The 24,437-nt window shown below is 38.4% G+C and overlaps 1 protein-coding gene across 2 annotated transcripts in view; it reads right to left on the bottom strand.

The window, feature by feature from the left end:
• st6galnac3 (ST6 (alpha-N-acetyl-neuraminyl-2,3-beta-galactosyl-1,3)-N-acetylgalactosaminide alpha-2,6-sialyltransferase 3) overlaps positions 1 to 24,437 on the bottom strand; it is a 103,535-nt gene that overhangs the window by 5,874 nt on the left and 73,224 nt on the right. For both annotated transcript variants that reach the window (XM_026148581.1, XM_026148582.1), the window contains one exon: positions 2,472 to 2,579. In XM_026148581.1, coding sequence (XP_026004366.1) covers positions 2,472 to 2,579 — 108 coding nt within the window. The remainder of the gene's footprint in view (positions 1 to 2,471; positions 2,580 to 24,437) is intronic.

Below are 24,437 nucleotides of genomic sequence, written 5' to 3'. Positions count from 1 at the left end.
CAACCCATGACTCTTGAGCAGCCAAGAATGGGACAACATTCCTCTCCCAGAATTTGAAAACTTCATATGTTCCCTATATTGTGAGTAAAATATGGGTTCATGGGTTTGTAAATCATTACATTCTGTTTTTCATTTTATACAGTGTCCCAGCTGTTTGGGAATTGGGTTTGTACATATGCTAAGCTATTTTATTTATCCAGGTGTACACATGTTTGTCAGGGAACATTTTTAATTTGCTATGGCAGACACTGATGGCAGCCTGCTCCTGTTTCAACATGGCAAATCCCACAGGCACAAATCGAGGTCAGTAAAGAAAAGGTTTTCTCAGTTGGATGAATTGGAATAGGATCTCCAGGCCAGAGTTCATCACTCTACATCCTGTTAATGCTGTCGTGTATAAATGGGAGCAAATCCCTGCCTAAAGTCTCAAAAATTGTGAAAAAGCTGCCCTGCAAAGTAGAGACTGTTATAGTAGTAGACTATTTGTCAAATGTCTATCCATCCAGTTATCCAGCCAGCTTTTTAACTGCTTATCCAACTAAGGTCACAGCTCACAAACCCATCCCAGCTCTCACAGATACAAGGTACATCCTGGGCAGGTCGCTAGTTCATCGCTGGGCTAACTCAGAGAGACAGGCATTCACAGCTAGGACCAATTTAGATTCACAACATAACATGCATGTGTGTGTGTAACCACAGCACCCCGAGAAAATGTGTTTGCACTAGTCACTCAGGTTTAAAAAAAACAAACATATAGGTATTTATTTTTCTACTGCATATCAAATTAAAACCATGACTGATGTTTGAGTATTCACATATTGTTAAATATATAAACACATTGATGAATATATATTGTTAAAATTTTCAATCTTCTCTTTCTCACAGTTAAGAATACATTTAGCGTTCTTGGTTTTGGCTTAAAATAAATAAAAATCCAAAGTAAGAAAACAAATTCAATTATTAAACCATTAAAACGAAGCTCCTTTGAGACGGTGTTCAGTAATTCGAGCTGATTCTGCCGCGAGCAAAGGCTTCTACTCGGCAGGTCTACCTTATTTGAAAAAAGGGGCTGCTGTCGGCGCCCGCATTTATTCAATAAATAGTCTTTTAACTAAACTCTGATTTACATCACAACAGATTCACTTCTATTCTGAGACAAAGTAAATCTGAAAACATGCAGCAAGCTCAGTAATGTACAGTAATGGATTTCACGATGCGTCGCTCGGTTTAGAGTTTGCATTCAAAAGAAGGGATCAATAAAAACAGAAGGAAGCTTGGAGCAATGGATAAGGTTCATTGTGCACTCTGCCACTGGTTTCTAATGGCGAGTGACAGCTTTATGAGAGGATGACTTGTGTAACAATTGCACTGAGAGAATGAATACAGAGAGAAGGGAAACAGCCATCATGGCAGCCAGTGACTCCACAGCGGGAAAGCGACCGTGGCTGTCTGCCAGCTTACAGTAATACAAAGCCCAATCACTGCCTCTCCTCTGTGTCACACAGTGTGCACCAGTGTTGACAAATAAATTCAATTTCACCCTCTCTGCAGCACCTGTTGAAGCACCACTGCCACAGAACCACTGGGGTCAATCCTAACCTAAAACCATGAATATTGCCACACAAAAGTTTCCTTCTCCTTGTTGTTCTGGAGCATCCAGCTGACAGAAGCACTTTGCGTGACTCTAAACTGTCAATTCAGAAACTTGGTGAAACACAATATATTCCTGTCCTATGCAGGATGGAGGGAAATAAATGAGAGAGGCAGGGAGAGAAAACTGGCCCTTAACTGCCTCACTGAATCATAAAATCCTCCGTGCTGGTTGAATTATCGCTTCGCTCTGCCATGTGTCTTTATTTCAGCTCCTGCTGTGCACGGGCTGCACAGAGAGGATAAAAAGCAGGATTTTCAGTGTGCATTAGGTAAAAGTGTTTGATTTGGGGGATAGAGAGAGCTCAGGTAGAGCTGCGAGAGGAGGCGAGATCATCAAGGCTGAGATGACTTGAGACTGAGCAGCCATGCCCGGAGCAAGAGCATCTTGTTTGTCATCCCTCCCATGGCCTCGCAGTCAGACAGTAATCACTCACCCCGGAGTCAGAGAGAAGACGACGGGCCCGATATACAAATAAAACTCGAAGCAGAGGAGGAATTGGGGTGCTGGAGCCCAGCCACCCGCAGCCAAAGAGAGACTGCTGCCTGCTGGGTATTCTCGGCAGGGAAACATAATGGTATTCATGGCACAGAGAACCCAATATGGATTTCAGCATAGAAACTCAGCCATTAAATCCAAACTGAGGCATTGGAAATGTAACAGGGCAGACCGTGGTTATGGGAGGTTGTGATTGGCCGGCGCTGGGGTGAATGTGAATGGAGTTTTCAAAGTTTTGTAGGAACGCGTGCATTTTTCATGCAAGTATAGAGGAAGGAAGATGTGGGAGCGGGTAGCGAGAGTGTGACAGTTCATGTCTTACTTGCAATAGGTGTCATTTATCATGCCGTAGATATGGATCTCTTTGCACATGTCCATGGCGAGGATGAGCGTGAACCAGCCCGTGCTGAGGTAGGAGCCGGACTGGATCCTGCAACACACAAAGATAATGCACTGTAATATTCATTTGCATAAAAATCCTAATCATTTGCATTGAAATATAAAAAAATAAAAACAAGCACAAAGTTTTAAGTATGCCATTTTTCAGCCCCTTGTACACTTCTCTCTTGTGTGATTGTAATTCAGCTGATCTGAGAATTATAATTATCCTAACAGATGTTCTTAGCGTAGGCTGCTCTGGATCTGAGCCTCAGCTCAAATGTATATATATCTACAGAACAGCAAGAAAGCTGGCAGATGCATAACCATATGTCAAGTTTCACATGAGAAATGTTTCTAATTTTAGAGACCAAATAAATATTATGTACAGTGATAATTTAGGGGGTTGTAACATTCACAGTGGCTGTATATAAAAAAATTTGAGGGCTGAGAAATGCTTGATGTTGTTGATTAGCTTCATTCACAGCAGTCATCCCCTGTGAGTGAAGCAGGCCGGTCAATAACAACATGCATTATCCTTTCATCACCATCATCACCAGACCCGTAGTTTGTGAGCTCTGACCCATCAAAGTTGAAAAAAAGTGAGCTTTGATCATTTTCAAACACAGAGCACACAGACTCAAGATTTTTTTTTAAGAAACCTGATTAGTAACACCTGAAGCGGGTCATAAAATGTGCTTCCCTAGCCTCTTCCAGGCAGGGGGCCCCCCACATACCCCGAGGGCCACTCTTCTCTGCAATGCAAAACACCACCAGGAGCCTTAGACTGTGAATAAATTAAATGCAGTGCACTGCATGACACCGATAATGATAAATGAAATGGGACATGACCACCGTGTAATGCAGCATCAGTACGGAGAGGTGCAATGAAAATTCATTTAGAGCATCCAATTATACGACACCATCATTAAAATAAACAAATGAATAAATTAGGTCTGAAACTACAAATTATTTTCATTATTGTTCACTTCAGCTTATTTTTTTCTTAAAAACTGTCAGAAAACAGTGGAAGGTGTTTGTTATAGTTACGCACGTCCCGAGGAGGTGTGTTCAGATGGCTTGTTTTGTTTTACCAACAGCACAAAACCTTCAAGGACATTCAGTTCAATAACACATAGGACAAAGACGAGCTTAATAACATTTAAAAAAAATTAAAAGCTGGAATTTTTAATTTAAAGATGACTAAAAAGACTTATTGTTAGCTTTCAGAAGTGGATATTGTGATCAAGAAAAAATAATTCCAAAAACAATAAATGTAGAGCATGACAACAGAAAGGGAGATGTAGTGGTCTTGAACACACTTCTTTACCTTCTGTAAACCACAAAAAAAAGCACAAAACTTATATGACAGTTGAGTTCCTTTAACATTGGTGTGCTTTGATTCTTGGTTATATTTCTGCTGTTATTATATATCAGTGTTATTTTTATATGTGGGATATAACGTCTGCACCTGTGATTTCTTCTTTATTGTGGTTATATTTATCCATCAGTTGTCACAAACACAAATGAATTCCCAAAAGGTCAGTAAAGACTACTACTGCGACTGCTATGAGCTTTCATAGTGTGGGCTCAAGATTAAGTTCAGATTATTTAGTTCTAGACAAATGACTTCTTTCTATTTCTGTTTAAAGAGGCCAAAGCTGCAGAGTTATTAATGTTAGTAGATCAGTATGTGTAAAGACAGACTTAGAAAACAAACAAATATTACATCCTTCTTGAATTAATTGAATTAATTCATTAAACCATATTGTTTGAAGGATGTTAATTAAACCCTTTTTTGTCTCCAAATTAAAATACAAATGCAAAACCTGCAAACAATACTTTGAAGATACTGTTTCAGGGTTAGGACCATGGACAGCACTCTATTCCATTCACTAGACTTTAAAGCACACAGTGTGAACTATAGTAAAACTACTGTTGCTACATGCAAGAAGCCAGTACACAAAATGAGTCAGAAAATCTTGACAAGCAGGAACTGTGCCAATTAAACTTCACAACCAAAACCAGCTGTGTTCTGAAGTAAATACTGAGATAATCTTTTAAAAAGGGTTTCTTATGTGTTGCTTGTTTTCTGCAGATGATTTACAGTCAGATTTTTCCATCTGAGATAAAGGTTGTATCCAAAAGCATTCACTCATTCACGCTTCTCTATTTTCTGATGATGACGATATAGTGAGCTCCCGAGGAAATTAATATTTTGGCCACCACTTCGGTCATTTTCTCATCATTCAGTTGCAATACAAAATAATAGATCATCCGCTAAATAAATAAATCAATAAGAAGCCACAACTAAGGAAAAGCAACGAGCAGAAGAGATATATTTGGGCCAAGAAACACTAGGACATTAGACCAGTGGAAATCTGTGCTTTGGTGTAATGAGTCCAAATTTGACTTCTTTGGTTCCACCTGTGGTGTCTTTGTTTGACGTAGAAAAAGTGAATGGATGGTCTCTACATGCATGGTTCCCACCGTGAAGCATGGAGAAGGTGTGATGGTGTGGAGGTGCTTTGTTGGGGATTTATTCAAAATTGAAGGCTCACTGATCCAGCATGGCTACCACACAGCATCCTGCAGCGACACACAATCCCAATCATTTTGCGTTTAGTTGGATCATCATTTATTTTTCAACAGGACAATGACCCCGAACAAACCTTCAGGCTGTGTAAGGGCTATTTGACCAAGAAGGAGAGTGATGGTGCTGCGCTAGATGGCCTGGCCTCCACAGTCTCCTGACCTAAACCCAGTCGAGATGGTTTGGAATGAGATGGACCACAGAGTGACGACAAAAGGACCAACAAGTGCTCAGCATCTCTGGGAACTCCTTCAAGACAGTTGGAAAACCATTTCAGGTGACGACCTCATGAAGCTCATCGAGAGAATGCCAAGAGTGTGCAAAGCAGTAATCAAAGCAAAGAGTGGAATTTTTTTAAGAATCTAAAATATAAACATGTTTTGAGTTATTTCACACTCTTTTGTTTATCACATAATTCCATAAGTGTTCATTCATAATTGTGATGCCTTCAGTGAGACTCTACAATGTAAAATACTCATGAAAATCAAGAAAAACTTTTAATGAGAAGGTATGTACAAATCTTTGACTGTTAGTCTATATGCATATAAAATAATCAAAATTAAATGTATGAATGCTGAATTAATGTTTTAATGTTTATCTGTATCTGCTCCATGGGCTACAGCTTAACAGCATAATAGCTCTCTCTGTTATGGCACCTCTGACGAAGCAATCAAAAACAGCAACACCGAGCAGATCATCAGAATCAACCCCTGACCACAGCAGAATGTAGGCTCATAGCCCAAATACAATTTCTTTGCTGGCTTGAGAGCTCGGAGCTAACATCTGTCAAGGCAGCAGTTGAAAATGCATTGCATGATGAACAGCTTCAATTCAGCTCAATTGGGTTTTTTTTATATAGCGCCAACTCACAACAATAGTCACCTTAAGGTGCTTTATATTGCAAGGTAAAATCCTTCAGTTCTGATAGAAAACTCCAACAATCAAAGCCAATTCCATGTGAAAAAAAAACACTTTTGGAGTATCAGGGTGAGGTAAGACCAGTTTTTCATTGCTCTACTACTGCACAGTAGCCAAAAATGCACATCAGCCTGTTATTAACGGAAAGTTGGTGATCCAGTGCAATTTATTTGTCTGTAAATAATGTGTAAGTGAATGTTTTTAGATATTTTTGCTTGGAGATATTTTCATAATAGTCGGTGCATAGCTGATGCTGTATGGTCTTTGCTTATTTTGTGAACGCTTATTATTAGATCATCACTGGCTCTCCCAGAAAATAATAGTGCCTGTGAGCATTAAAGTAAAGACAGCGTGCTTGCAGGCATTGTATTTTCGTTATGTGCTGAATTTGCCAATAATAATACAGTCCATGTATATGTGTGTAGCTTAGAACTTGTGTAGATTTCTTAGGTAGTTATTATTTTACGGGAAAATGTTGGATTTTTATTAGACATTTAATATTTTTTTCTAATAAGGGCATATACAGGGAGTGCAGAATTATTAGGCAAGTTGTATTTTTGAGGAATAATGTTATTATTGAACAACAACCATGTTCTCAATGAACCCAAAAAACTCATTAATATCAAAGCTGAATGTTTTTGGAAGTAGTGTTTAGTTTGTTTTTAGTTTTAGCTATTTTAGGGGGATATCTGTGTGTGCAGGTGACTATTACTGTGCATAATTATTAGGCAACTTAACAAAAAACAAATATATACCCATTTCAATTATTTATTTTTACCAGTGAAACCAATATAACATCTCCACATTCACAAATATACATTTCTGACATTCAAAAACAAAACAAAAATAAATCAGCGACCAATATAGCCACCTTTCTTTGCAAGGACACTCAAAAGCCTGCCATCCATGGATTCTGTCAGTGTTTTGATCTGTTCACCATCAACATTGCGTGCAGCAGCAACCACAGCCTCCCAGACACTGTTCAGAGAGGTGTACTGTTTTCCCTCCTTGTAAATCTCACATTTGATGATGGACCACAGGTTCTCAATGGGGTTCAGATCAGGTGAACAAGGTGGCCATGTCATTAGTTGTACTTCTTTTATACCCTTTCTTGCCAGCCACGCTGTGGAGTACTTGGACGCGTGTGATGGAGCATTGTCCTGCATGAAAATCATGTTTTTCTTGAAGGATGCAGACTTCTTCCTGTACCACTGCTTGAAGAAGGTGTCTTCCAGAAACTGGCAGTAGGACTGGGAGTTGAGCTTGACTCCATCCTCAACCCGAAAAGGCCCCACAAGCTCATCTTTGATGATACCAACCCAAACCAGTACTCCACCTCCACCTTGCTGGCGTCTGAGTCGGACTGGAGCTCTCTGCCCTTTACCAATCCAGCCACGGGCCCATCCATCTGGCCCATCAAGACTCACTCTCATTTCATCAGTCCATAAAACCTTAGAAAAATCAGTCTTGAGATATTTCTTGGCCCAGTCTTGACGTTTCAGCTTGTGTGTCTTGTTCAGTGGTGGTCGTCTTTCAGCCTTTCTTACCTTGGCCATGTCTCTGAGTATTGCACACCTTGTGCTTTTGGGCACTCCAGTGATGTTGCAGCTCTGAAATATGGCCAAACTGGTGGCAAGTGGCATCTTGGCAGCTGTACGCTTGACTTTTCTCAGTTCATGGGCAGTTATTTTGCGCCTTGGTTTTTCCACACGCTTCTTGCGACCCTGTTGACTATTTTGAATGAAACGCTTGATTGTTCGATGATCACGCTTCAGAAGCTTTGCAATTTTGAGACTGCTGCATCCCTCTGCAAGATATCTCACTATTTTTGACTTTTCTGAGCCTGTCAAGTCCTTCTTTTGACCCATTTTGCCAAAGGAAAGGACGTTGCCTAATAATTATGCACACCTGATATAGGGTGTTGATGTCATTAGACCACACCCCTTCTCATTACAGAGATGCACATCACCTAATATGCTTAATCGGTAGTAGGCTTTCGAGCCTATAAAGCTTGTGGTAAGACAACATGCATGGAGAGGATGATGTGGACAAAATACTTATTTGCCTAATAATTCTGCACTCCGTGTATAAAGACAAACATCTGCATAGAAAACACCATAAGGACAAAAGCCTCAGCCACGAAGCTCCTGGCAAACAGTTTTTGTGCTGATGTTAATCCAGAGGAATTCAAACATTAAGGTGTGGCTAGGGATGGGTATCGAAACCCGGTTCTTGTTGAGAACCGGTTCCCACTGTTTCAATTCCTTGGAATTGTTTGCCATTTTTGCAAATGATTCCCTTATCGATTCCAGTCGCCCCGAATGACGTCACCACGTTGCGGAGCATCATTTACCTGTCAGGAAACACGGCGCCTAAGCAGCTCAAACGCTCAAATGTTTTGTTATACTTTACGAGAACGGATGACAACAGGGCAACTTGCAATACTTGCAAAGTAGATATTTCATTTAAGGGAGGAAACACTACGAATATGCAAAAGTATTTGCTCACAAAACACGTGATGACCTCGTGTTTTTAATTCCGCTCCGGACTCATGAATCTCAACCCAGCAGCAGCGGTAACGTTTGCACGTCCTCTCCCATTAATGCGGCAGGTAAATAATCATTCACATTATGAAGCATGTTCTCATAGCTGACAATGTTATACAGTGCTTAGGCATTGACCATCTGTTGTACACCACTTTTTTGAGGCATGTCAAGGTTTTTTAACTACAAAACATTAAGTTCCATTTTGACTTAAACAACATTAGATCCTTTAATAGGCATGCCTCCATATAGACAGCAGAAAAGGGAAGAAATCTTTCTATTGTGTATGAACACTTATTATAAAATGAAAATTATAGTTTCTGTTGGGGGTTTTAAAAAGGGTTAAAATGGTTCACAAAGTCTAAATTTCGTTTTGAATCTGAGGTTTGTGCACATGATGTAAAATCAAGGTGAAATACAGCGGCAGTACTTTCACTCACGGAGCTCACACAGCTGAACACACGATTGTAATGTTGCTGTTATCCAAAAGCCTCCTCGTAAAATAAACCTGAGCTGCCCAATAAACCTGTGGACTGTTTTTTTTAACTAGCTTATACCATCCCCATGAAAGACCAGTGAAAGAATTTAATCAGTTTGTGGAAAAACTCTAACATTTCTATTTAACACACCTTCTCACGCCTATTCTTTTTCCATTTCCAAGGAATATATTACCCCCCCTTTCTCATTACATCTGTCTTGTAACATATACTAAATGTTTTGCGAACTTGCCACTTTTTTAAAATTCACATGCAATCATGGATATAGATGTTAGTGATGATAGATGTATTAGGGATTGCGAGGGTGTTCAACTGACTGGGAAGGAATTTAAAAAATAAATAAATAAAAAGAACTAAGAGTGAGCTGCACACGATTTACATTACGGAACAGTTACTTAAACCACAACCCTTTATTAGAATATAGGGCCAGTGACTAATTTGTGAGGATAACATGTTTTTGTAGCAGGTTCAGGCTCAACCTTACTTCTAGTACAGACACACACACTTAGCCTTTGATACAATTGTTTTCATTTGCTTTAATCATGAGATTAATTCTTTGATATGAATCAAATCCTGCCTCAAGATAATACATAATACGGTTACGGTAAAAATCATTAAAACTCACCAGTGAAGAATAGTTTAAACTTTCATTTTTATAGAATCCAATTATGCCCAATAGCTTTGGTTCAGATAACAAATGCATCATCTAAATTTTGTATTCAGAAAAAGCAAAGGCGCACAAACACACAGGGGAATTTGGTTTGCAGTGACCTCCTTCAACATAGTCCAGAATCACTGCAAAATATTATGCAAACACATGCATCATTAAATGCAAGGGGGTCAAAATTTTAACATCAAAACATTTAACATTTACATACTGTGGGTTTCGCTATTTCAGTCACAACTGTGAGAGGTGGAGGGAGCAGGTGGATGTGTAGGGACACAACATGTAAGTCTTGGAAATTAAACAGTTTCTAGGCTTAAACGTGACAGCCACACAGTGCTCTCTGCTCATTATTAAGTACAATAATTGCTTTGAATTTTTCTGACTGGTTACTGCGAGAAATGCTCTGTGTCCTTGATGATAAAATTGCTGACGTTTTAGTTACTGTAAGTTCTTCTTAGGTTGCTTGTGTTTTTCTGCTGCTGCTGCTGCTGCTGCTGATCAGCAACTTTATTAACAACCAATTTTAACAAATTTCATCATCTGTCACACGATCGTGTGCCAGGTAAGTTATCTGGACACTTCATTTCACTCTCTGTATGTGTGTCACACTCTTCTTTTCATGTTATCTGGACAAACGCAATAAATACAGCAATTCTTTTGCTTGTTGGTTAACATCAGACAAACAGTGGGAGCTTCCTGTGTCACGTTTGGATGTTTTTCCCAATGTCTGTGTGGGTTCTTCCTCCCACACGCTAAAGACAAACATGCTAGGTTAACTGATGATTCTAAATCTGCTCTATGCGTAAATGTTTGTTTGTTTCTGTGTATTAGTCCCGTAACAAACTGGAAACCTTTGCAGGGTTTTCCCCGCCTCTTAAGTAGATGAACATGGATGGATGGGCTCATCTTAGCCATTACGTGAATGTTTTCTAGTACGCTTATGTCGAACAAAACCAGAAACCTGGTTGACTCAACTCTATTTTAGTCATGCCAGAATGTATCTCAACTATAGTCTTAAATTATTACCAGATAGATTACATTGACATTTCACATGTTCAGGGCGCCAAAAGGCTGAATCCTACTGACTGGTGATGGCCTGACTTTTTCTCTAGTGTCATTATAAAGTAAAAAATTATACTGTGTTAACTTTAATAATGAGATCTTTCATGATTTTTTTAATCTTTATCTAACAGAGCTGGTATTTACAAGGATAAAACACAGATTAAACCATCAAGTGGATTTTGCAGGGTTTCCATCATAGTGCTAAAATGTCATATTAACTAATTTAGCTGTTGTAGTTTTTAAAACTTTTAAAACTTAAAAAAAAAAAGTTTTTAAAAGAAATTTTAAAAACAGGCAAATGTTTTAATTTACAATTGTTTCATCTGTTTAGCTGATATCCATCCATTTATGGTGGGCTAGATAGTTCTTTACCATATGTGAACAATAAGCATGATTTGGTGCTCTCTTGTCAGTACAGGTTGTAAAGTGAGAAATAAACTCCCAGTTGTCTTCCTCTGTTGGCCAACAAAGCTCTGCGTTTCCATCTGTGCTTTACAATTACCATTATGGCGGATTGATAGCAAAACAATTGAGTGTAAAATTAAATTTACGAGGCTAAAACACATTTAAAATCATATCCTCTAGTGTCTACTTCAAAAACACCAACCTTTTATTTTATTTTTCAGATCAGAGTTAGAATGTTTGTGTTTGTATTTTAACAACATGATGAACTATCAGGACCAAGAGAGGACAAAGAAAGAACCCATTCAATTTAGGTATGAATCCACTTCTTTGAAAATCCAAACAAGGGAAAAGACCTAGTGACTCTCTAGTGAATTCATTAGGTGGTTAAATGAGAAGCCAAACACTCAAATCACCAGTATCTTACAAAGCCAGAGTCTGGGTACAAACGAGCCAAAATAAATCCAGAAACCAATCAGAGATTAAACTAAAGAGTTAATAAAAAATGTGAACAGAAAGTAGTTTGTTTTTTGAGGTTTAGTGGTACAACAAAACCCTCATAAACACATAGACAGTGGGGTTGTGGGGAGGTGAAAATAAAAAAAAAAATGCAATTTGCTGTAATAAAGGAGTGGAGGAGCACAGAAGGGAAATGGCACATTATCACTGATACACAGCTCGGCAGCTCTCAGCTGTCAGAGTTGTCAACACATCACTATTACCCTGCATTATTCATTAGTAATTTGCCACTCTTGCGGCACACACGCAGACAGAGACGAATACAGGCACACATACACCACGTCCCAGTTGAGAGCTGGATGTCCTGGAGCAAAAAGGCAGTCAGGAATAAATAAAGGGGGTGGGATCCACTGACCCGGTGGCTAACGTTTCAAAGCAGATGTTTGGCAGTGAAGACGTGCCGAGAACGACTGAATTCAGGGTCTACAACCAGTAATGTGTTTACCTGTGACAATTATAATGGGACAAGAGAGTAGAAAAGATGCTGTTATTGTGTGGCCAATTTAAGAGAGATAAGACACGGTGTGAAGCTGCTTTGGCAGGCGACAAATAACATCCAGAGCCGGAGGACAGAGAGAATGCAATTTGCTTGTTTTGTTAAGGCAGAAAAATTCCGTCTTTTACTCAAAGACGGCAAACAAAATGTGTCTGGCTCGACACTGCTTGGCTTTTTAAGCAGTCTTTAAAGCCACTGAGACAGCTTTCTTGAAAAATAAAACAATAAATTGGGTTTGGGCATGAACCATGGGGATTAAAAAAAGAAATAAAAAATGTGCATAAAAAGCTCAGATAAATCCCTCTTTTTGTTGCTCTCCAACACAGACCTGAGACAAGTGAGGCGGGAGCGATTGGGACTGACATGCTAGGATACTGCCATGCTACTGGCACTGCGAAATGAAGGGTGTTTGAGAAATGAAGTCAGATGCTCTGAGCGGGGTCTAAGTAAATAATCCCCTAAGTCGGACTGATCTGGAGCTTGTTGTGCTTTACCTGCCGAGCGCCAGGGGCTAAGGAGCGGTGGAGAACTGCCCAGGATCAGTGAGAGACTCCTCTACCTACGACTCTGTTCAATAACTCACACTTGACATTCACAGCAAGAGAGCTGTCCACGTGTGCAAGAAACTCTGCACTGACGACTGATTCAGTCGAGCCATGCTATCTAATGCCTCTGCAAGCTGCACAAATATGACATGACACCTGTCAGAAGTGCTTAGTGGAATAAAACTCAGCTCTATTGTAAAAACTTGATCCTTACTCAGAGAGGAAATCCTTTTGACTCTGAAAACTGTTTTACAGTTGGCAAAAATAAATGATGTAATATCAGGCAAATGCACATATTCACATAATCGCCTGGCTGGGTGTCACTCTTTGACTGCATGTTTAAAAGAACACCTGCTCTCATTATGCACGACCCACTGCTGATATAACTGCCTTTGGCAGCTCATAAATCATGACTCAAGATACAAAGAAATGTAATGGAATTAATTAAGGTCATTTACCTTCTTACTCAGTTAGATTATTGCATTGATTCAACTCTTGTGCCTAAATGTATAGCTGTATCCTGCAGGTTAGTTTAGGGTAGTTAGCTTAGGCCAGAGGTTTCCAGGGATGTCTTCAACTGGTTGTTGGGGTGTTTTCCGTGACCAGGTGGCAAGTAGCTGCTTGAGCTTGCTGGCTGATACCAGGTGAAAGTTGCTGCACCACAAACTTCCTTGATATTGCTTTGCTAACTAGAAGATACCGGCTGCAAACACTCACCATTTGCTCTCCAAGTTACAGTGAAACTTGGAAAAATTATGATGCAAACCAGAAATTGAGAACTTTTGTCCTCAAACTAAAGGTATGTCTTACCACAACAGCAATGATCAATTAATGGTGAATGGTCTCCACCATTAAAGTAATGATTTTTGTTGCCATCTGCATGGTGTCACTATCATTTAGCAAGCAGTTTGCAAGTGTTTGCAGGAAGTCATCACCTTTAATGTGAACTGCTAGTGACTGCAACAAAAACCCTTTCACTAGCAACTGACGGTTACCAGGGGCCATTTAAAAGTAGAATGGGAGGCAGAGCCTTCAGTTTTCAGGCCCCTCTTCTGTGGAACCAGCTTCCTGTTTGGATTCGGGAGACAGACACTATCTCTACTTTTAAGATTAGGCTTAAAACGTTCATTTTTGCTAAAGCATATAGTTAGGGCTGGACCAGGTGAGCCTGAATCCTCCCTGAACTGTGGTTTTATTTTTGCCCTTTTGTTTCTTTTAGTAGCACAACCATACGTCCTCACTTTGGGTCTGCATCATCTGAAGAAAATAAAGAATGTCATGATGATGGTGTCAAAAGAATGGTAATGGACAGGTGAAAGGATATCATACACCTGAAAACTAGTTTAAACTATTGGTTGGTGGATAGAAATAAAATTATTATTTCAGTTAGTATCAGATGTGATTTAAAACCTAGTCTCTGTAGATGACACCTTGTAAGATGAAAATATCTAAGATTAAAAAAAAAGTCTAATCACTCTTTTCTAGTTTTGTAATTAATGTTAGGTCTTTTTATTATGACTAAGTGCACCATGTGGATATCCAAGGACATTTCAAGAAGTTATGTAAGAAGTTAAAAATATGTTATCAATTTGAAAAAACATGGAATTTTCATGAACATAAAGTGTACTAACCATAAAGTGCAATTTAAAAATAGTTTCACAAACTCTATTTTAGTAGGTTCACTTTCTCTGTCACACCAACACTCCCCATGTCCTCTTTCTTTCGAGATTCAGCAGGAACAACACCCCGAGGCAGGACTCTCAGGCAGAATAGGTAAACATAAAAATCACTTTTTATTTAGGTTGGAAGTCCATGAGCTGCAAAAATCCACAAAGAAAGCAACTAGAATCCAAAAAAATCCAAGACATGAACTGGGAAACACAGGGAGGATAAAGAGAATCCAAAAACAGGCTGGCAATACACAAAGAGGGATAACAGGGTGGATTAACACACACTTTGACAAAGGACAAAAAGAACCTGAGACCAGGTATACACACAGAGATACAAGGACGGCAAATCAAGGAGCTGAGGAACAAAACACAGCTGTAACTAATCATGACAAGACGAGGAAGTAATTTAAATATAGGGCACAAGAGACAAATGACTATCAAAATAAAACAGGAAGTAACTACATGGGAGAATCATGACAAAGATGAAGGATTAATAACTACATACAGTACAAAAAGAGGTCAGGCTATACTAAACTGATGCACAAAGTAGATAATATAAATCAATAAGGAAATATCTTTCACTTCTCCTCCTGCCTGACAACTACATATTCAACATCCTTTGAACAATACATCATCTCTCCCTCTGCAAATGTCCAAACCATCTCAACCTCACCGTGTTAAGAACATAACAAAAGGCTAAATCATCACCTGACCACATTCCCTTGTTTCAAGACTACAGTTCCACAAATTCAAATGTTTGTCATGGACAATCTGCTCAAATGTGATTGATTAACAGAACCTGGATTACGAATGGACTACAAACAGAAACCAGAAAGCTCTTGGCCTTTGGACAAAGATTTTTAAGATCTGTGTACAGACAGCCAAAGGAAAGTTTAATACTGGACACTGGAGGTGGTCAGTAAAAGGTGAAGCTCAATAATGCTGCAGTTCAAAGTTCTTCACTGAATTAAGCCTTAATCTTCCATCATACGCGGCTTTTCTGTAGTGTTTTTAATTCTACGTGTATGGACCAAATAACTTGGGTATTATTCATTGTTTATTTCTTATTCTGCCAGGTTTGCATTTGTTTGATTGAATCATGTTGACACATGAGTTACCCAAGAGATTTAAAAAGTCCAGAATACCTAAGACATGTGGACTTCATATAGCCAGGTCTGTATTTCATATTAAAGTTAACTTGCAACACTGAAGTCAATGTGTCTGCAAAATCAGATTAGTTATTACAAATAAACACAACACTTTGTAGGCAGTTGACTCACAATCATGTGGATTCCCATAAATGTGCCAATTCTTTTACTTAGTTCTGTAAAGTCAATTAAATTGTTGTTAAAATTGTGCTCCTCCTTTTAGCTTTTAGTCTGGCTGTGACTACCTATGATAACTCTGATTGTACTTACCTTATGCAACTCTTCCCATAGCACAAACATTATTTATTTATTTAGCTAGTTATCCATCCGACTAGGGAGTCTTTTATCTTTTTAAAAAAAATCTTTTTTACATGAGACCTGACAGCACACTCCATCAAAATCAATTCATATCCACATAATGCTTTTTGATTACGCTTCTAGTTAAATGATGTTTGAAATGCAATCTGTCCTTAAACAGCTGATGAGTCTATGTATCCCTGATTTCTTAAAAAAAAAAACATAATTATATTAAAAAAAAAAAAAAAAACTCAGTGTGACCAAATTTAGAATTGTTTTAACCTTGATATTTAGAGTTGTTTTTATTTGCTAATCAGCAAAATGATACCAGCTCGTTCCTTCTGCATCACAATCAGCATCTTTCTGATACCTGTTATTATGTGGAGCATTGCAGTGATTTTTTCTCTAGTAGTGTCTGGTTTTTCTGCGTCCAAACCTGCTGTATACCTAACGTTATATCAGTATTTAGGAGTTAAAGATGGGGATTAGTAAAGTAGGGGAGACCGGGGATAGTTGTAACGTGGGTCAGTTGTAACACTTCCAATTTCTCCAATCAGGGCTAAGTTTCAAATGATGTGACTCATCCTGTGCATGCCCAACTCAGTTCTGCTATCACATGTGAAAAATCAGCACATTTTGTCAAAAACAGACAATTTAACACCAAAAAAAGTAATTTGTATGCCAAAAAGTAAGTTTTTCTACTTTATTTCAATTTCTAATAGCATTATCTGCTTTGCAGTTAAAGTCATCAAACTTAAATTATGTTATTTGTATGTCTATGGGGATATATTCTGTGTAGGTCTTTAGTGCTAGTGTTTTAGCCGTTGGCTGTAATGTTAGCTAGTTCATGGCTATAGGAGTCTGGGTCAGTTGTAACAGCAACAGTCTGGGTTAGTTGTAACAATAATGCAGATGTTACAACTTACCACACTATTACTTTAACTTATATTAAACAAGTTGGGGCAACGACATCAGCAGAGAGAGGTTCACTGGTCGCTTTTGTATATGCGGTTAATGCCATTGGCAACACAATTCCTCCACTGTTTGTGTTCCCACACATACATTATGCAGACCTCTGTGTCAGAGATGGACCAGTAGGAAGTACTGGTAGTGGAAATAAATCAGGATGAGTGCAAGAAACAGATTTCCTCATCTTTCTGAAGCACTTTGCAAACCACACCAAGGTAAGCCATGATAAAAAGTAATGGAATTGTGATGCTGGTGAACAACTACATTTTTCAGCTTCATTGTTATGTTCAAAATTGGTGCAAGAGTTGTAGGTTCTAATGCCCACTGAGCCAATGAGGCCAAACTCAAGGAAGACCAACCAAAATTAATGAAATATTCAGTTGCAGAAAATTCCAGAATTTGTCTTTTTTGGGGGGTTGGAATATGTTCAAAAGCTAGATTTCTGCATTCTGTCACACACACACACAGCTACATAAATGGATGTAAGTGCATTCATGTGTTGAATAAACAAAGATTACATGTTAATATTTTGTTAGTACCCTTATTTCATTGTGTTACATTTTACCCCAGGATATGTTACAACTAACCCAGACTATGGGGTTAATTGTAACATTTCACTCTTTGTGTTTGAGACCATACCATGCAATGGGTAATTGTGCTGCAGAGAAAATAGCTGTACTATTTAATAGCAGAGACATGTAAATACTTTGCATTACATTTTGAATCCACTACCTTAAAAGAGCTCCAATTTACAGACAGAAATGTCAAAAATGTTACAACTATCCCCGGTCTCCCCTACTTCCTATTCTTTCAGCCAGGTCGGTTTGAGGTTTACGTGGATAGACCTACACCCTCCCACACATCCATCCTCTATCAATTTACTTCAGACACAATCTGGTGAGAGCATTTTATCAGGCCAAGTTCCTTCCTCTTTGAAAAGATGGTGGGCATCAAGTCAACCGTCTATTTCTCTCAATCTCTTTTTCTCTCTTCTGTTTTGGCTCAAAGAAATTGCCACTCGAACAGAGCTTCAAATATACAGTATTGTCTGGGGTTTGCACAAGTACCATCCAACATAAAGCTGTTACATGAAGGACTTTCTCACTCGCTCTGCAGCCTTAAAAATCGATCTGAACATGAACAGCAGACGGCATTGCTTCTGTCCCTCTATTTCTTCATCCGCATGTAATTTTCTTCTCCCTGCAGGGTGCAGCTTGATGCAAATGAGAGTTTGTTATTAATTGATTACTTCATACAGCAAGAGACCGTGACACAAGTCTCTGCGGTTGCCCGTGGGCGAGTTCCGTGTAGAGGAACGGCACACCATGTCTTCATGTGTCTCTGAAGTAGCTGAGGAGCCCCTGGGACAAAACAGTGACAAAATCCTGAGCTGAGCCGCGAGGTGAAAGCAGGGCATTTTGGCAACATTTTTCTTTTATACAGACCGCAGAGCACAGCAATTTAACGATAGGAATGAACAATGCAGCTGTGTGGGCTTGCTGAGGCGTTTCTTAATTCTGCCAGGAGGCAATGTGAAGCATCGGGGATGACCTCCAACAGCCCACATTATGAAAAAGACAATTTGCTTTCCATAATTCCAGTTTTGTTTACTTTTCTGTGTGACTCTATTAATAACCAGGGAGATGATTTGGGCCCTCAGAGAGCAGACGCCTGTTGATGCAGAGAAGCTCCATCTCTTGTTCGGATGATGTCAGGACAAAAAAGGCTTTTATGTTTTTCCCTTTTTCTCCAACGACTCTCTGAAATGGGTTTTTTGCTTTTATCCATACCAGCTAGCGTGGCTGAAATATCCAACAAGTCCTCAAGCTAAATGACCATGTTGGTTGTTTGCATCTGCAGTCTAAAATGACCCATGTAAGCTTTCCTAAAACAACATATAGGAGCGTTTCCAATTTCAAAGAAAGAAAAAGTCCAACTTTAGTTAGCATTAGCAAATAGTGATGTGGGTTAAAATCGACCCTTTTAAACCTTTTATCAGAAGTCTGAACTCTGTTTTATATGTTTTAAGGCAACAACATAATAAACTTGTATTGTTCAGAGGTTTTAATATCTCAGTAAATACTGGCTGGACTGAAAATTTGATAAGATATTCCTTTTACCCTTAGCATGAATTTTTAAAGCCATGTTTACCTTTTTAAGTAAAGTAAACCTATATGGCTATGAAAATAACTCAATAGTATTGTCACCTTTAGGAAGCCAGCACCTTGTGAACCTGTGGAGTGGAGGTTCCTTCCATCTTTTTTTTTATATCATTGAAATTGTTTGTTTCTGAACCACAATCAAAATGCTTTGCTGCTTGAACTTAAGTCCCTTAGGCCTATTTGTCCTTTTAGAAGCACTTCCATGGATCTTGTCAGGTATCTAGTTAGATTTAACGTGTTATCAAGAACCAGAATATTAATTACTTGCATAAAAGTCTGTTATGTGTGGCAAAAATAACCAGGACCTCACCATCAGTGTAGAATTGACATGTTTTTAGCTCAATTTGAACATCCCACCTCCTGATTTTTCATGCATAAAATCACAGTGCCCATTTTTGAGGTAGTTTAGCTACGCTTCTTGGGAGCTATATTTTTATCCTTTTACATACACATGGTTTGCTTCAAACAAAAATGCCGGTCAGTCTTACACTGGTGAAATAAAAGCAAATATAGCCTCAAAAGGAACTGATAATACTGCTGTGGTCTTCTTAAAAACAGTAATTTTTCCAAGATTTCAAGCCACAAGTAATGTACGGTACTGCATGAAGTGGCAATTACTGATTAATGGAATTGTTAATCATTGATACTTTTTATTTTTAACATTCATGTAGGCATATAAAGGTTCACTTTCTCTCCTGGTCACAGGAATGTTCCAGTGTCATATTGTGCTACCTAATGCAAGAACCGGCTTTGAACAATAATAAAATTAGTGGTAGGAAACTTGCATCAGGGTCTCTAATTTAAAACAGACACATCACGAGTCCTTGACTGGCTTCAGTAAATCCAGAACGTGCCAGAATATTCTGGTTTGTTGGAAGAGAAAACTCACATTGTCTCATGAACATTTCAGTTTTTGGCAGTTTTCGATATTGAACAACCTTCATTTTTACAACAATAACATTCTGATGCGAGAATGACAAATATCTTTGGCTGTAAGACTATAATCAAACCCACTGGGGCCGATGCCTCAGACACTCAGCTATTGCTTCTTAAATTAGTAGAAAAGTTCTAAGCTTTATTCGATCACAAAACCTTTAAAATAATAAACGTGCATCAGTAAGACAATGTGCCACTGGAACATGAGAGTGCCAGTTGCTGAAAACGGGCCTACGCTTACTTTGTTAGGTACACCAGTTAAACTACTCATTGATGCAAATGCCTAATCAGCCAATCAGGTGGATGCAGCTCAGTGCATTTAGGCATCGTCAAGATGAGCTCGAGTTCAAATTTAGCACCATAATGGGGAAGAAAGGCAATTTAAGTGACATTGAAAAGGGAACAAATGCATCTAAGCAGAACTTCTGAAAACCTTTTATCTGCAACTAAACAATTCATACTTATTTCTGTGATATATGCATTAGTAAAACATGGTATCTTTAATTAAGACGGTCATATTGAGATTTTACTGTGATACTAGTTTACAGGGCGTGTTGTACATCCACAGCACACTGTTAAAGAAAAACATCCTAAAACAACGGTAATATTCCGGCAGCTGGGGTGCCAAAATACGACCGTGAAATAACAGAAAATAACTCCCCATAAAAATACGGTTATTTCCAGTAATGAAAATACAATTAGTTGCGCTAATTTGATATGGGATCTCGCCTTTTTCAAGTGCCGCTAAACATTAAATCAGGAACACGTTAATGTGATTAAACAATGAAATCATCTATAAATAGGGAAAAAAAAACATCTTAAAAAAACGGTAATATTCCGGCAGCTGGGGCGCCAAAATACGACCGTAAAATAACAGAAAATAACTGTCCCATAAAAATACAGTTATTTTCAGTAATGAAAATAGAGTTTGTTGACATGGGATTCTGCCTTTTCCAAGTGCTTTTAGACATTAAATTAGGAACATTTTTACGTGATCAAACAATGAAATTACCTATAAACAAGGTCACTGAATGTGGAAATATGAATCATAATACGTAAATGTACAGAAATATACAGTTAACAGTTGGTTTAAATAATAATTGATTGCATGCCCTGGGACAGACTGAAAGAGGCGAGGCTGCCATATCGCACCATCGGCCCCTTTGGCTATCACTAGTAGGCGGTAGGTGAAGAGTCTTGACCACGGACACAACGACAGAGAGTGTCCGAGCCGGGGCGCGAACCGGCAATCTTCTGATCACAAGGCGAACTGCCAACTCTTGAGCCACGAACGCCCTAACTAGCAATGATGATAATAATACTTATGTGATGTAACACAAGCTTATAGGGATCATGTTATATACTTTTCCATAGCATTACATTTGAATTCAACAGTTCAATCTTTTAAATAACAGACAGATATTTGTGAAATCCTGATACATTTGTGAATGTATTTTAACAATCTAAATATGCATATGTACAGACAGATACATTTAATAATCATGACAATTATGTTGTATTGCATTACAGTGATTTAACGTTAATTTACATTCAAAATGTGAAGTCAAAGTCTATTTACGTAACTTTAATGATATTCTAGAAGAACAGAACATTACTGTAAAATGCACAGTTAATTACCTTCATATTAGGGTTTTTTCCTACGGTCGCAGCGTTACCCGCGACCTTGTTGTTGTTAGTTCACATTCATTGGCCGATGCTTAGCGTCATGTTATTTATATTAATTGCAATTCCTACCTCTACATTTCTTTTTCAAAATATATAATTAGCACAGCATATCCATGCAATGTTTTACATTGTGGCATGCAGAGAAATCTTAACAAAGAAGCTCACAGAGAGAGATTGAGCTTGTTATTTAACCCCAAGCTGGTAGGGGGAGCTCTTTATTAAAACACTTGCCGGTGCTACAATGTGCCTCAAGGTTCAACAACAGCACAACAGAAGTCACTCATGGTACAGCACTCTCGCTACAAAACAACAACTGTCAGTGACGCTGCACCACGTCGTAAACACAACATTCAAGATAACAGTTAAAAGTAACGTAACCATAAACAATAAAACAAGAACATCTAAACACATGTCCCAAGGCATGATGGGAGACATTCCTGGATGTATTTTTTACAATCTAAATACGCATATGTACAACAAAATATATTTAACAAACAAGTAAATTGGGTTTTATTACATTTACAGTGATGTTATGTTATTTTACATTTGACGTGTCAGATCACAGTCTACTTATGTAAATGTAATGATATTCTAGAAAAACAGTACACAACTGTAAAATACACAGTAAAATAATTTGACATTACTATTTTTTGGAACAGTGCAGTAGATGCGCAATTCAGCCAAGTTTTACTGTGTGTGTTTCTAATACAGTTCACCATCAAATGTTCCTGTCTCATAGCAGCAGGAGGTAAACTGAAACTCCAGCCCTGCAGTACTACTGTTTCTCATTTTCTTGCAGAGCTATGAATTCTTGAATAACTTTTGCAGAAGAATGATAACATTTTGTTGTGGTATTGCATTCAGTACAGAAAATGTACTTCAGCTAACCATAAAATATCCATGCAGCACTGGCTACAGTCAAGGTCCACTGATATGTCTCATAATTAAACTCACTTTCAATCAACTACATGGCTGCAGATGTTTTGGTTTGTTTCGTTCTTAATTTTGAGGTATTAGTTTTGATTATTTTCTTCTTTTGACTGTTACTCCTTTAAATGAATTATGCTCATTATGAGCGAACATAGACCAGTGCAACAGTTCAAGCCAAAGTATAAAGAGCATTTACTGAATGTAGATCTCGCCCGCATGAATTTAAAAACCTTTATTGAGCTTCTACTCCTTTGATCCAAGTCATGTTTTATCCAGATTCCCTGTACTAAGCTTTTTAAAAATATATTCAGTGTTTGTCCAAAAAATGTCATTTATTGAAGAGTTTCTGATTAATAAACTGCAAATAAACCACACATTTTTACCCCAAATCCGTATCCAACAAATCGCTAAGCCATAAGAAGAAAACCCCACTGAGTGCAGTCATACATGTCCAAGGTGTGATCTGGCTAGTCAACAAACAAATTTTGCCCTCTGATGATGGTGGCAATTGTACAATCTGTGGTGTTTGCTGATGACCAGTCAATGTTGTATCCCGACTGGTGGTTTTTTAAGAAATGTATTTACTTATGAACATGCCGCAAGTGACTTTGCACTGTTAAAACGCAATAACTGGAACACAATAATTCCAAGAACAGACACAGTTTGACATACTGTAGAAAATAAACAAGGGTATTTAAATGAAATCTTCTTCTGCATGTAAAACTAGAAATATTGATTGAAATGACAGGAAACATAAAAGTAAAATAAATTGGACTTTACCTGGGTTTCTGCGTGCTTCATCACATTTCTAGACACCTTTCCTTTAATCCAATATTTCACACAGCTAAAAGATTTATTGAGTGGTGGGTGTGTTTTTTGAGTCAACGCCACAGTGGCACTGTAAAATGTTGCTGAAATAGTCCCCAACAAGTCAAGTGGCTTTATTGTCATTTCAACCATGTGCAGTGATACAGTACCCATGGTGCTACATATAACCAGAGATGGGCAGTAACGCGTTACTTGTAACGCGTTACTGTAATCTGATTACTTTTTTCAAGTAACGAGTAAAGTAAGGGATTACTATTGCAAAATCAGTAATTAGATTACCGTTACTTTCCCGTAGGAACGCTGCGTTACTGCGTTACTAAAACCTTTATTTTTTTGCGAGAATGTCTCATGACAGTGACGTAAGCAAGTGCGACGTTGGTGACAGCAGCTGTGTGCAGATCAACAATGGATAATATATCGAGTGCGGGAGAGAGTATGAGTGTGCAGCGTTTAAAGTGTGGAAGTACTGACCTTACTTTGAGTTTGATTCCATAAAAAGTGACAAAAACATTAGCGTCCATCGTGCGTGGGAAGAAAACTTCTTTTTACAGCGAAAAAAACCCATAAACTTCCGAGCAAGCACCGAGTAGCTACGACGTGATGGGAAACTCACAGAGACACTGCGCGGATTCTTCAACTGACCGCAGCACACCTGCACCAGGGTAACCCTCCGCCTACCCTGCTCCTGCTTTACAGGTGAAAATAGAGCAAAAGGACCGCTGAGTCTTTGACTTTATTTATTTTCTGCTGTGTTTTACTTGCATCTGTTTGAAAGAGTGAGTGAAAACACAAAAAATATTTTATTTTATGTGCTGGAATGTGTAGAAAATAGGTTTAAATGTTAAACTAATTTATTCAAGTCAGAGAATGTTGCATATAATTAAATGTTTTGCTTGATGCATAAAGTTAAAAGATTAAAACTAATAAAACAAGTTTTAAAAAGAGACTTTTCCATTTGATTACATTTTGTATGATGGATTATGTAGAAAAAGTAGAATTGGGCTGAAAGATCTATCACTTTATCACCTCTTCAGGTTGTAAA

Source organism: Astatotilapia calliptera, chromosome 18 (assembly GCF_900246225.1).
Source record: "Astatotilapia calliptera chromosome 18, fAstCal1.2, whole genome shotgun sequence".
Classification (NCBI taxonomy): Eukaryota; Metazoa; Chordata; class Actinopteri; order Cichliformes; family Cichlidae; genus Astatotilapia; species Astatotilapia calliptera.
This window is presented reverse-complemented; position numbering and strand designations above follow the sequence as displayed.